This window comes from Nicotiana tomentosiformis, chromosome 11 (assembly GCF_000390325.3).
Source record: "Nicotiana tomentosiformis chromosome 11, ASM39032v3, whole genome shotgun sequence".
Classification (NCBI taxonomy): domain Eukaryota; kingdom Viridiplantae; phylum Streptophyta; class Magnoliopsida; order Solanales; family Solanaceae; genus Nicotiana; species Nicotiana tomentosiformis.
In genome coordinates, this window is record NC_090822.1 from 50735303 (window position 1) to 50750540 (window position 15238).

Below are 15238 nucleotides of genomic sequence, written 5' to 3' on the forward strand. Positions count from 1 at the left end.
TAATCTCGTGAAATTCATGAAATCCCTTTCTTTAAATTATTATTTAGTCAAAGACCTAAACGTCATCCTCTTATCTATCACAATTATACCCTTATTCTACTACCAGGGCAGCATTCCATCCCTTCTAAATGCTCCTAGTCTTAGACTCCTTTGAGTTCATTCAGGCTATACTGAGCTTTCTATAACTTACGAAAACCATCAACTTTCACATTTTATGGGCTTAATCCCGAGGCCTTACATGTTCTTGTCATCTTCTCACCCACCTTTTTTTATCTTTACTCCTATCTACCTAAAACCTTATCGTTTTACCATACTCTAGCTTGCGACCTACACATATCGATTTATACTACTCGCAACCTTTCTTTAACTTGCTAGAATCATAGATTTCCTTTCGTGCCTTATACGTTGTCCTTAAACATAAGCAATTACTTTTCCTGGTCATTCTGTCACTTGCTGCATGGATACTTGGCTTATCTTGGTGCCCACGAATATGTGGCCGCAGAGATAATTATGCAACCGCAGATTTTCTCCTATTATGTCACGACCCAAACCGATAAACTGCGATGGACACCCAGTGCCTTACTCAACCGAGTACCTACGTAACATATCTTTCTTATCATACTGTCATGGGTAAATGAGTTGGAAAGGCCGTCATGAGATAACCAGGATAAAATATAAGGGAATACTCGACATAGGATGACCCAACATGGTATATAAACTTATACATGTGACATACGGGCCTATAAGACCAAAATGATCATTTGTGCACTCAAAACATAGGCCAACAAGGCCATACAATTGTCACGACCCAAACCGATGGGCCATGACGGGCACCCGGTGCCTTACCCAACCGAGTACCAACGTAACGTATCTTTCTTATCATACCATCAAGGGTAAATGGGCCAGAAGGGCCGTCATGATATAACCAGAATAAAACATAAGGGAATACTCGACATAGGATGATCCAACATGGAATACAAACTTATACATGTGACATAAGGGCCTATAAGACCAAAATGATCACTTGTACACTCAAAACATAGGCCGACAAGGTCATACAATCTTTCATATGCATGACATCTATCTACAAGCCTCTAAGAGTACATAAACGTCATAAAAGTCCCCGCCATACCAATCATTACTTGTCCAAAGCATACCAACCAAATAGGCAACTCTGGGGCAAGTGGAGTGCGCCAACACCTTTCGCTGAGCTGATAACCTACTAGGAGGACTATCAACCTATCTATCGGGATTGTGATCAAAATTAGAAAAGACCCGCTACTTTTATCTTTTAATTGTAGTTTATATCTTTAATTACTTCTTCTATTTTGCTTTCTATGGACTCAACCATGAGTAGCTAGATTTTATTTAGGGTTGTAACCCAACCCTAGTGTGTATAACTTATGGGTTATTAATAATAGTGCTTGTTTATGATTGGAGTGTTTTCTATTTAGTCTTGTTTATGCTTGATATCTAGAATTAATGGTTGCGAACATGTCTATTTGACTTAGTTCTTACTTGAGAAAGAGAAACCTAGTCTAGGAAAACTTGGCTAACAAGAAATTGAGCTAGTTAAGGTTTTGGCTAGTTTGATTAGAGGGTTTGAACTAGAGATAGGGAAAACCCGACTTGAATTCATATCAATTGCTTAGATTGCTTCCCACTTGGACTTGAGAAAGTCAATTTGGGCATAACCACTCTATGACCGAGATATATTGAGTGGGTACTTGAGAATTGAGAGCCATAATATACCTCGATCTACCAAGCAAGCACTAACTTAGTATACCCATTAGGTTTACACCTAGGTGAAGGTTACATCCCTAGGCTTTCCCTTGATTTAAAACACCAAATATATTGCATTCTCTAGTTGCTTTTACTTAATCTAATTTCTTAGTTAAATTAGATAACAATCACCCTCTTTGTTTGGAAGTATAATTAAGCTATTTCACATTCTCTTCTGGAGTATTTACTTTAATACCGATTTTAACTCCCTGTGAAATTCGACCCTGACTCAAGTTATATATTATAATTGCAACAACCTTTTTCTACTTATTATTGAGTGTGGATTGGACGTGATCACTGGTATACATCAAGAAAATCTTGAAATTCAAATTAAATCAAAGTCGGAAGGCTAACACCACAAACCAACTCCGGCTGTTGATGTCATATGAATATTTCCGCCATTATATGTATGAATTACTGTACTAAGTCTCCAACAGCTTCAGTCATAATTACTTTTTCATGAAAAAAGAGGGAAACTGCAAAGTCATTTGAACAAAAAAACAAAAACAAAACACTCATATCCACCGATTTGAAAAGCCTTTCACCACGTAACTTACATATATCCAGTTAAGTTATATTTGAGAAAAAGAAACCCAGTTTTATTACAACAGATAATAGAGATCTCTAATGTGACATTAGAATGTATTAACAGTCTGGATTCAAGAAAGAAAATTCCACTCCAGAACATGCAACTTGATCAGCTTTGTCACGTAACCATCAGCTGTAGTCACCCGTTTAAGCTAAACAATACCACCAAGAAGTTAAAGAAACTCTAAACGGATGCGAACAATCAAACTTCAGTATCACTAAAACATTGATTAAAAGAATCACCAGCATAATTCATGTCTGCTGTATAAGCCCTTATAAATACATGACTTTCCAAACTTAGAAAAGAAAAAAAAATTGAAGGAATTATCTGTATGTTAAACCAACCAAGAAAGGGGAAAAAAAGAGCACGCCATTTTTGCAACTGCTGAATCATTTATCCCACTAAAGAAAAGAATCAGTACAGAAATGCATATCTTGTGTCAAGAGCTTCCAATAAATCCTTTACTTCCACTGAAACCTCTACTGTCTTTTTTCGTCCTACCCATTTCCATTTCCCTAGTCGGTTGGCCTTCGCTGCTTGATCCAGAAGGATATAAACCATACTCACTTGTTGGATTACTGTATTGGCCAGTGCTGCCATATTCCTGGCTTCCTAATGCCATCTTCCTGAATTTTTTCATGTCTTCGTTATACTGTGATGCGTCATAATCTGAACTTCCATGTGAACTGTATACTGTGCTGTGTCCAGGTCTAATCCCTTCATTAAGATCGGACAATGACACGTCTCCTTCCAGAGCTCTGACAACCTGCTCATTTTCGCAACAATAAATCAAGTTTAGCAATCTGCATGTGGACTAAAACCGTGGACCAAATGTCTACACACCCCCATGTATTAAGTTGAGCCCACATGGTAGTTTTAACTGTAAATATTTCTAGGTCTACATGAGGTTGAAACTTGAAACATCGTCAAGATCTCCTTAATCGAATGTGTTCAATGCTACTAGACACAAAGTTTCAGTGCTTATTAACTACTGGAAACAACTCTTTTGAAAAGGATTGTCACCTGACTCATGCGTGGTCGACGCCTTGCTGAATGACGGACACAAGCAGCAGCACAAGCAACCATCCGAGCTACCTCATTATGGTTATAATCATTTCCTAAACGTGGATCAATTAGGGAATCAAACTTCTCGTCTTCAAGAGCTCGTGTAAGCTGAGGCCTTGCCTGTAATAGACAAAGCAGGTAACTAACAGCTGCTATCATGAATGAAGGAAAAGGTAGAAAACAACGATAAACAGAAATATTTTTCTTTTGCCACTACTACTCACCCAGTCAACTAAACTATCATCCATGTATGTTTGACTAGAGTCAACAGGCCGACGTCCGGTGATCAACTCTAGAAGCATTATTCCATAGGAGAATACATCAGACTTCTCCGTAAGTTTTCCAGAAGAAGCATATTCAGGAGCCAAATACCTGGAATCAAACATGAACAGAGAAAGATAAAATTAGGGTCCACTGAAGCAACTGTAAAACTACTAAACGCATCAGCATCTCTAGCAATCATCATCATGGACATTTTCTCTAAGGAGCAAATTGACTAGAATATCAAACAGGGATCAAGGAATGGAAGTAACAGAGAAATGCCAGGGATCAATTATCAACTCAGTTTTACCACAGGAAAACAGAGACAGGCAAACATATCAAATTAGAAGTAATTGCACCATTACCCCAAAATTCGCATCACTCAAGTAGATACATGAACATCAGTTTTACACAAGAAAACAGAGACTGAGAAATGTGCTAAAATACAAAAGATTTAAAGCACCACCCAAAAGTTCTCATCACTCTAGTAGAGGCATGAGCATCAGTTACCACAAGAAAACAGAGACTAAGTATGTAATAAATTACAAAAGAATTAAAGTATTACCCAAAAGTTCCCATCACTCTAGTAGAGACATGAGTATTAACATCAGATGTTAACTTCGCAAGTCCAAAATCGGCAACCTGAGAAAAGACACAAGATTCATTTGTCACTTGGAAATGCAAAGAATACTCTTCATATAATTATCAGTTTCTCTAATAAAGGAACTCCCATTTTTTTACACCTGACAACTACTACTTTATTATTCCTTCATATTTTTGTACTTCATAAGATTGGCAGTTCAGTATTTTCCTTGTAGCTTCAAACTAAGTTGCTTGGACACGGGTGTGGATCTAGAGGTCGAATCCTTCGAGATATAAATTCTAAGATTCGGGGATACGGATCCTAGTACAGATACGGGTGCGGGGATTCGGATAAAAATAATTCAAAAAAATAGAAGTATAAAAATATCTCTAAATTATGAGAAATTTTATGAAATACTTACGTATAGCTTGTAAAATGTGAATTTTTTTTTTGTTCTCAAGTTGTATATAAATAAAGGATTGATTTCCTAGATAAGGTATGCTATTTTCTTCAAATTTACTCTAGTTTTGGTTCTGATTTCGGGAATCAAATTGTATCTCGTCTCGAATTTTTTTGTCCATCGTGGTCAAAGTACCCAAAATTGTTTGACCATATCCGGTACGGATCCCATACCCACACCCATACTAGTGTCGTGTAGACACGGGTGCGGCACCTAAACTGCCATGTCGGAGCAACTTAGGCTTCAAATCTAATTCGGAAAAGGGTTAAAAATGCCCCTAAACTATTGGAAAAGGTTTAAAAATACTATTCATCCACATATTGAGCTAAAAATACCCCTCCATCCACCTTTTTGGTTCACTTCTGCCCTTTGACCGTTAGGTCAATGCTAAATTTAAAATTATTACTATTTAAATTCCACGTGTCAACTTTTTATTGGCCAAAACTAAAACATTTAACCCATTAGAAAGACTCACCCATATCTACCAGTTTTTCGTACTAACCTGCTTCAAACACTAATACGGCCCGAACAAAAAGTTAACCAAAAAAAAAGCTCCATCGAAGTTGCAGCGAATATATAGACGCAAATTTACTACGTGACTTTCTTTTTCTTGTTATGGCATCCAGTTCAATTTACATGATAGACACAAATTGCATTATATTCAAGATGAGTTTAATTTAATCATTTTCACATTACGGAAAGATCTCAAAGTGATTGTTTCGAAGATATCATGAACCGTTGGACTACCCCTAGTTTTCCGTCCCACATTATTGTCAAGAAAATCATTGGCTCATTCATGCTAGGCTTTTCTTGTTTGTTTAATTTGTTCATGAACCTTAATTCGATGATAATGCTATACATGAGACTAATCAAGAAAATTAACAAATGTAAATCCATGGGTTAGATGGAAGTGGGACGTCTTTTTTTATTTGAACTTTTTATTCGGGTCAGGTTAGTGTTTGGGGTGGGTTAGTCCGAAAAACGGGTAGATATGGGTAGGTCTTCCTAATAGGTTAGGTGTTTTAATTTCGACCAATAAGTTGTCACGTGGAATTTAAATAATTATTTTTTAAATTCAGCATTGACCTAACGGTCAAAGGGCGTAAGTGAACCAAAAAGGTGGATGGAAGTATATTTTTAGCCCAATAGGTGGATGAAGGGTATTTTTAGACTTTTTTCAATAGTTCAGGGGCATTTTTAACCCCTCTCCGAATCTAATTTTAATTAGAAAAAAAATATGTTAAGGTCCTACACTAACCAAAGCATTTGACCCTCATAACTCAAAATATGATGGACAATTTGAGATGGAGGCAGTAAGAACTAAAAGTTAGTCTTGCATGCATAACTGGCAGGATCTCTGCATGCAAAACAGATGAAAGCTAACCCTTGGAGTAAAATGGAGGAGGCAAACTGTGATTCACAATAAATATTCAAAACTTTCTCTTTTTAGTTGAATAATGAATAAGACCTTTACCTTAGCCTCAAAGTTAAAGTCAACAAGTATATTTGCTGCCTTGATATCTCGATGAATGATTTTAGGTTGACCTATGTAAAACAGAACAATTCATTTAACACAGAGAACTTTCTGACATAAAGTCCTTAAAGAATTTTCCAAATAAGTAAACATGATATCTGCAAGAACAGGATAAACAACACATACAGTCTTCATGCAAATATGCCAGTCCTTTAGCAGACCCTAGAGCAATCTTCAGTCGGATGGGCCAATCCAATGGAGGCCTTCCCTTTCCTGGAATATTTCAAAAGTGTGTAACAGCAGATTGGATAAAGAATATCAAGTTGAGTGCATTATAATGGCAGTAAAATTTTTGATGGTGTAAGTTAGCAAATGAATGTACCATGTAAGTGGAATTCTAGGGTGTTATTTGGAACAAACTCGTAGACAAGCAGTCTCTGGGACCCAGTTATGCAGTATCCAACGAGAGAAACAAGATGTTTGTGATGTACTCGGCTAATGATCTCAACCTCTGCTTGGAATTCACGCTCACCCTGTCCACTTCCAGCTTTTAGCTGTTTGACTGCAACCTCTTTGCCATTAGGAAGGACCCCTCTATGCACATAGCCAAAACCACCTTGTCCGAGAAGGTTAGCATTCGAGAAGCCATCAGTTGCCCGCACCAATTCCTCATATGTGAATGTGCTCTTTGAGAATCCTAAAACCATTCCAGGAGAAGGTGGTGGAAGTGGATCAAACCCCGAATAATTGGACGAAGCTCCACTGCTACTCATGTAAGGTGGAGGCGGAGGAGGTTGAGGTGAAGAGGCAGTAACTGGAGAGTGTGGAGGCCGTGAAGCCCCTGCAGGTGGCGGAAATGGTTTTGGTGGAATTGAAACAACATGATCCGCAGGTGGTGGCGCATTATGATGCCAATGGTGCACAGGGTCACCATAAGGGTCTGCTGGCAAATGACATAGACACAGTCATGAGTATAAAATGATCAGATTATGGCAATTGACATTAACACATTCACCTTTCAATAATCGAGTACTTAATATATTAATAAGCAGTTTATTTATAGCTAAAAATTAGCTTAAGCTTTTAAAAAAGTATGTTTCACTAGCAAGTTATCTGAAGCTTCTGAGTGATCTTGTCATACAGAGGCCTTCTCTTACTTTTTTAATCAAGCGGATTCAAGCCTCATCATACAAAGGCTTTTGTTGCTTACACATCAAAAAAGTGTTACATCGTCCACAAAATATACAATGTGCCAATAGTACACAAATGCAAGGACAATTTTCTTTCCATGCAACAAATTTCAAGACCCCAAGAAAGAAATGGGCAGCGAAGAATACGTCATCGTTAACTTTGCTTACCCATAGAATACGTACAGCATTTTTCACTTATCCTCCCCCCCCCCCCCCCCCCCCCCCAAAACCCAAAGGAAAAAAGAAAGAAAGAGGGAGAGAGAGAGAGAGAGATTATTGGTGAAAACTGAAAAGACAGACAAGCTTTTAATGATCAACCAAGTGGGATCAATAATGCCAACTTCAGCAAGCATGGGAAAATTTGACAAAATAATGCCTTGAACCTCTGGCATGATAATTCAAAAATAGCCAGACCAAATGATGCCAATTCAAAAAAATAATACTGTAATAATCATAATCTATGCCACTCCCAAGATTGACCCAATGAACCAAGCAACATTACACGATGAAACGGAAAGTGGTTCAAAGTGAATCCCGATTTGAAAAGGATAGATCTTGCCTTTATACCCCATAGGTGGTGGTTGTGCAGGAGGATAGTACTCAACTGGACCATGATTTCTCCTCTTCTTCCTCCTGCTGCAACATATGAACAACAAACTCAACACTGCCAGAATCAGAACGCCCCCAATGGCTATTCCCACCACCAATCCGGTCGATACGCCCGAGGACCCTTCATCTGACGCCGGTGAGAAAGACGACGAACCTCCTCCTCCTCCTCCTCTAGGACCCGCCGGAGACCTCCCTGACCCTGAAGGTGCCGGCGGTGAAGGCGAAGAACCAGATGGCGGAGAAGGTGGCGAAGGAGGAGACCCAGATGGTGCTGGGGTTGATTGTGTTGTTGGTGGCGCTGGGGTGTAGGAGGAAGGAGCAGAGGTGGAAGGTGGTGGAGGAGAGGCAGAGGCCGTGGGCGGCGGAGTGGTGGCCGGTGGCGTAGGGCTAGTAGGAGGAGGAGCTTGTGCAGGAAGAGCTGGTGGAGAGGCCGTCGCAGTTGGCGGAGGAGAAGTAGAGTTAGTAGGAGGCGCCAGAGGCGATGTGGGAGCAGGGGAAGCTCCCGGCGTCGGAGAGGACATATCCGGAGACTACTTTTTATATATAAAAAAACCAAGAAAACTCACAAACCAATGCAATTACACAGTTATAGAATAATAAAAAGGGAAAATTTTGAAACTATTTTGGCAAAGTTTGGCTTTAGCTTTTGCTCTTTCTAAGCGTAGAGTATAGTAGTCGTTAGGAACAGAAAAGGAAGAAGACGAAGATGTTTTAATTATTTACTTTTTTTAGTATTTAATAGCTATGCTCTACTGGAAATTAAACTAATACAATATATATTTACCTTATGAGAAATGTTTTTAAAATTAACAAAAAGCTGAGATGTTGAATTGCTATTTCTGGTCTTCAAAGCCAACTGTGTTTGTATGTTTGTGCGATCACATGGAAGGTGGGCCCTATCGAGAATAATCTGAGCGAGACACGCCTGGCCCTCGCGTGACACGTCTGGGCCGCGCATTCCCTTGTCTTTTCGTTTTTCTGATTGTTTTCATTTTCATTTGTGGGATAATTGGCTCTTAGTTGGGATGTTCCTCTTCTTTATCGGTTTTCTTTTACCTTTTTGTTTTTAATTTTATTTTCTCTGCTGGAACAATAAGGTAAGTTCGGTGCTATGTCGTCCGGTGCTGGTCCCCTTGGTATCGCTGCTTTTTTTTTTCTTTTTCTTTTTTTGGGTTGGTATTGATTTCTAATAAAATAATAATATTACTGTCACGATCCAAAATACCACCACATATCGTAATGGTGCCCAGAGATGGACCCAAAATTTGAGCAGTGTCAGGGACACCACTGTCTTTAGTATGCCAATTTCAGTCATAAAATTCGGGATATAACTCTTTGAAAACTTATTGACTGATAATTTAGCATCAAGGATCGAGATTTGAAAAAAGGTTTGTCTCTCTAATTGTGGAGAAAAGTATATACGGTTAAAACCGGGCCCATTCGATTTTACTATTTGACCGAGCCTGGGAGTTTGCATTGAAAGACGGCCTCGTAACCGAATAGGTCATATCACGCGGATAAGGTACCGAGTTCAGAACCGAGGTACCTGTCGAGATCGAGACTAGTAGCGATCGAAGCCAAATGAGACAGATATCGAGCAAGATCGAAGATAGCATAATAACAGAAAGGCGAGATACCCGTGGTTGGTCGAGGATCATGGCATAATCTCGGTGACTGGTCGAGAATCATGGCGTAAATCTCGGAACTGATCAAATCAGAAACGGTTAATTAGCTAATCATAGGGTTTCCTTCTCTAATTAGGATTATACCATAAGTGGAATTCCTCTACTATATAAAGAGGGGTTCTAATCATTTGTAACACACTGTGGACAGACACAAAAAGTAATATAATTCTCTTTCTCGTTCGCACCATTGTTCATTAGCTTGTTATACTTTCATAGTTCTTGCATCAACTCGTTCGAGGGTGTCCAAACTCGAGGGCTGAGTTTCATTCTAATATTGTTTTGCTTTACTTTATTGTTAATTTCTATTATTCATCCTCACATTTATCAATTGGTGTTAGGTGAAATCACGTGTCCTTAGAACCATATTATAAGTTTAATTGTTATCCAATTTTAAGGGTAAACAGTTTGGCGTCCACCGTGGGGCTAAGGATAATAGTGATTGCTTAATACTGATTCCAATAACACACACTGCTTTACACTTGTTCTCGTAAGGATCTTTGTTTTCAGGATAAACATATCAAACTCACAAGCAGTGCCTACACATGGTGACAACGACCTTGGATTTCACGGGGAAAATAAAAATATAGCCGCCCTAGGGATCGAGGTGCCTCATGCTGGCCTCGAGGAAACGCCAATTGCAAATCCTGTCGATGTCAGTTCACATGTCGCCCTAAACGCAAATTTGGGCGTTGATTCCGAAGGTAGCATACGCAGAGAAGTTCGACTAGGTGGTCGAGGTACGCAGGGTGGAGAAGATGGTGGAGTTAGTCTCCAATTGATATTCGAAATGTTACAGGCTCAACAAGCCGCTATAACACAACTGCAACATCAGCACCGAACACCGAGTAGGATCGAACCAGAAGTCGTTCACAGGACCGAGCCTGTGCCAGAAAGGACGAACGCCAACGAATCGGGGACTGACCCCGCCATTATGAAAATGCTCGAAAAGCTCACTAAATAGATTGAATCGGGAGAAAAGAAAATCGAGGCAAATGACAAGAAAGTGGAGATATACAACTCCGGGGTTGACCAAATACCGGGGCCACCGCCGTTTCTAAAAGGTATGGATTCAAAGAAATTTGTACAGAAGCCTTTCCTTCCAAGTGCGGCTCCGAAACACATTCCGAAGAAGTTACGAATGCCAGAAATTCCTAAGTACAATGGGACCACCGACCCTAATGAACATGTCACTTCTTATACATGCGCAATAAAAGGAAATGACTTGGAATACGATGAGATTGAATCTGTTCTACTGAAGAAATTTGGAGAAACCTTGTCGAAAGGAGCAATGATATGGTACCATAATTTGCCGCCTAATTCCATCGATTCCTTCGCCATGCTTGCAGACTCCTTCGTAAAGGCACATGCCGGAGCAATAAAGGTTGCGACTAGAAAATGAACCTCTTCAAGGTGAAACAAAAAGACAGCAAAATGTTGAGGGAATTCGTATCTCGGTTCCAGATGGAACGCATGGAACTACCACCGGTCACAGATGATTGGACTGTTCAGGCTTTTACTCAAGGTTTGAACGAACCAAGTTCGATGGCATCACGACAGCTAAAGCAGAATTTAATTGAATATCCAGCGGTAACCAGGGCCGATGTACATAATCGGTACCAGTCGAAGATCAGGGTCGAGGATGATTAATTGGGGACCCCTTCCGATTCCACTTATCCAAACAGGCCTGTAGGCAGAACTCAAAAGGGATATCGACAGAGAACCCCGGTCGAGCAGAGATCGGTATCTACCATACAATGATAGAAGGAACGATCGAAGACAGTGCTCCCGAGGGCTCATGAGCAAACGTGGCTTCGATAAACATGTCAATCTCACAGAAGCACCACGATTATCAGAATAACACTTCAGCATCGACACATCAGGTATTGTGTCAGCCATTGGGAGAATGAAAGATACTAGATGGCCCAGACCCCTACAAACCGATCCATCCCAAAGAAACCCCAATCAAACATGCAAATACCATAGTACCCATGGTCATAAAACCGAAGACTGAAGACAACTAAGGGAGGAGGTGGTCTGTCTATTCAACGAGGGTCACCTTCGAGAATTCTTGAACGACCGAGCTAAAAACCATTTCAGAGACAAAGACAGAAACAGGAAAAACGGGGAGGAAGAACCACAACACGTGATTCACATGATAGTTGATAGGGTCGATATTCCACAAGGGCCCGTGTTCAAACGCACTAAAGTATCAAGCACCAGAGAAAAATGAACTCGAGACTATGTGCCAGAAGGCGCTTTATCATTCAATGATGAGGAAGCAGAAGGGATCTCACAATCCCACAATGATGCTTTGGTAATCTCTATCCTTATGAATAAAATTCAGGTAAAACATGTTTTAATTAATCCATGAAGTTCGGCCAATATTATTCGATTGAGGGTCGTGGAGTAGCTCGGCCTACAAGCTCAGATCGTACCCGCAGCTCGAATTCTCAATGGCTTTAACATGGCAAGCGAAACAACTAAAGGTGAAATCATCCTACCGGTAAATGTAGCCGGAACGATTCAAGAAACAAAGTTCCATGTGATCGAGGGCGATATGAGATACAACGCACTACTCGAAAGACCCTGGATTCACAACATGAGGGCGGTCCCCTCAACCCTTCACCAAATGCTGAAGTTCCCAACATCCGATGGAGTAAAAACGGTGTATGGGGAACAATATGTTGACAAAGAGATGTTTGCAATCGACGAAGTAACACCGGTATTGGCGCTTTCGTCAAAAGGATCGGAGTCTAAAGGAAAATAGAAAGCTAAATAGCAACCACAGCCACCAGCCTTGACTAAGTCGGAGAAGCAGGGAACGAACGAGGGCGATGATTACTGGATCCCTCGATCCTTCATAATCCCCGATGATTTCGACGCCACCAAATCGACAGTCGAAGAGCTAGAACAAGTCATACTGATCGAGCATCTACCAGATCGAAAGGTATACCTGGGTACGGGGTTAACCCCCGAGCTCAGGGAAAAATTCATTAAATTTTTTATTAATAATATGGATTATTTTGCTTGGTCCCACCTAGATATGACAGGGATCCCGCCGGAAGTCACTACATATCGACTGAGCTTAAACCCAAAGTTTCGCCCGGTAAAACAAAAGAGAAGGCCCCAGTCCGAGGTAAAACATACATTCATCAAGGATGCGGTAACCAAACTTCTCAAAATAGGATCCATTCGAGAGGTAAAATATCCCTAATGGTTAGCAAACGTAGTCGTAGTTCCTAAAAAGGGAAATAAACTTAGAATGTGCGTAGACTATAAAGATTTAAACAAAACATGTCCTAAAGACTCTTTTCCTCTACCGAATATCGATCGGATGATCGATGCCATGGCCGGCCACGAGATCCTTAGTTTTCTCAATGCCTACTCCGGGTACAATCAAAAACAAATGAACCCGGAGGATCAGGAAAAGACTTTGTTCATCACTAAGTACGACACCTATTGTTATAATGAAATGTCGTTTGGATTAAAAAATGATGGTGCCACTTATCAATGTTTAGCAAATCGAATGTTCGAAGAACAAATAGGTAAGTCAATGGAGGTTTATATTGATGATACGCTAGTTAAGTCCTTGCGAGCAGAGGACCATTTGACACATTTGCAGGAGACCTTCGATATACTAAGGAAATACAACATGAAACTCAACCCGGAGAAATGTGCATTCGGGGTCGGCTCGGGCAAGTTCCTCGGCTTTATGGTATCAAATCGGGGTATTAAAATCAACCCCAATAAGATCAAGGTAATCGAAGACATCACAGTCATGGACAATGTTAAGGTCGTACAAAGATTAACAGGGCGCATAGTCGCCCTAGGCCGATTCAGCTCGAGGTCTTCAGATAGAGGTCACAGGTTCTTCTCACTGCTAAAAAAGAAGAACAATTTTGCATGGACCCCGAAATGCCAAAAAGCGTTGGAAGAATTAAAGCGGTACCTCTCGAGCCCGCCACTGCTTCATACTCCGAAAGTGGATGAGCAACTCTACTTGTACTTAGCAGTCTTGGAAATCGCGGTAAGTGGGGTCCTAGTTCGAGAAGAACAAGGTACGCAATTTCCTGTTTACTATGTTAGTCGAACTTTAGGTGAGGTCGAAACCTGGTACCCGCATTTAAAAAAATTAGCTCTTGCCCTAATAAGCGCCTCTACGAAATTAAAACCCTATTTTCAATGTCACCCGATCTGTGTGGTGACTACTTATCCCCTTCGCAATATTTTGCATAAGCCCGAACTTTCGGGCAGATTGGCCAGATAGGCTGTCGAGATCAGTGGGTATGATATCGAATATAAACCCCGAATGACCATCAAGTCTCAAATCTTAGGGAACTGCGTGGCCGAATTTACGCCAGCCCTCGTACCCGAGGTCAAAAAAGAACTGTTATTAAAATCGGGTACATCATCGGGGGTATGGACCCTCTTCACAGACGGTGCTTCGAACGTGAAGGGGTCCGGGCTAGGCATCGTTTTGAAGCCGCCCACGGGTAATACAATTAGACATGCTATCAAAACATCCAAGTTCACTAACAATGAGGCCGAGTATGAGGCCATGATTACAGGTCTCGAGCTAGCTAAATGTTTGGGAGCGGAAGTCATTGAGGCCAAGTGTGACTCCCTTCTCGTGGTAAACCAAGTCAACAGAACTTTCGAGGTTCGAGAAGATCGAATGCAGAGGTACTTGGATAAATTACAGGTGACTCTACTTCGGTTTAAAAAATGGACCTTACAGCATGTTCCTCGAGAACAAAACAGCGAGGTCGATGCCCTTGCAAATTTGGGGTCATCAGTCGAAGACGGCGAGATTAGCTCGGGGACTGTTGTACAAATTTTAAGGTCAGTAATCGAAGAAGGCCACGCCGAAATCAACTCCACAAGTTTAACCTGGGATTGGAGGAACAAATATATCGAATACCTAAAGAACGGGAAGCTTCCATCAGATCCTAAAAAATTGAGGACCCTACGTACGAAGGCCGCACGATTTACGTTGGCCGAAGACGGAACACTATATAGAAGCATGTTCGATGGACCATTGGCAATATGTTTGGGCCCAGGAGATACCGACTACGTCCTACGAGAAATCCATGAGGCCATCTGCAAAAATCATTTTGGTGCCAAGTCATTGGTTCACAAAGTCATCAGAGCAGGATACTATTGGGCAGATATGGAAAAGGATACAAAAGAGTTTGTTCGAAAGTGCGACAAATGTCAAAGGTATGCGCTGATGATTCACCAACCCGGAGAGCAACTCCACTCAGTATTATCCCCATGGCCATTCATGAAATGGGGAATGGATATTGTCATCCCTCTGCCATCGGCCCTAGGTAAAGCTAAATTTATTTTGTTTATGACTGACTATTTCTCTAAGTGGGTTAAAGCACATGCTTTCGAGAAAATTAGAGAGAAATAAGTCATAGACTTCATTTGAGACCACATTATATGTCGATTCGGGATGCTCGCCGAAATCGTATGCGACAATGGAAAGCAATTCGTCGGCAGCAAAGTGACAAAATTTCTCGAAGATCACAAAATAA

General features: G+C 40.7%; 1 protein-coding gene across 1 annotated transcript; it reads right to left on the reverse strand.

Annotated features, from left to right (window-relative positions):
• Positions 1-2578: 2578 nt before the first annotated feature.
• LOC104096491 (proline-rich receptor-like protein kinase PERK1) lies at positions 2579-8701 on the reverse strand. Its single transcript, XM_009602871.4, has 8 exons — positions 7964-8701; positions 6597-7154; positions 6401-6487; positions 6215-6285; positions 4263-4339; positions 3661-3808; positions 3395-3556; positions 2579-3137 (listed from the first exon to the last, which is right to left on the reverse strand). Exons 1-8 carry the CDS (start codon positions 8532-8534, stop codon positions 2811-2813), a joined length of 2001 nt encoding a protein of 666 aa, XP_009601166.1. The 5' UTR covers positions 8535-8701; the 3' UTR covers positions 2579-2810.
• Between the last annotated feature and the right edge of the window lie 6537 nt (positions 8702-15238).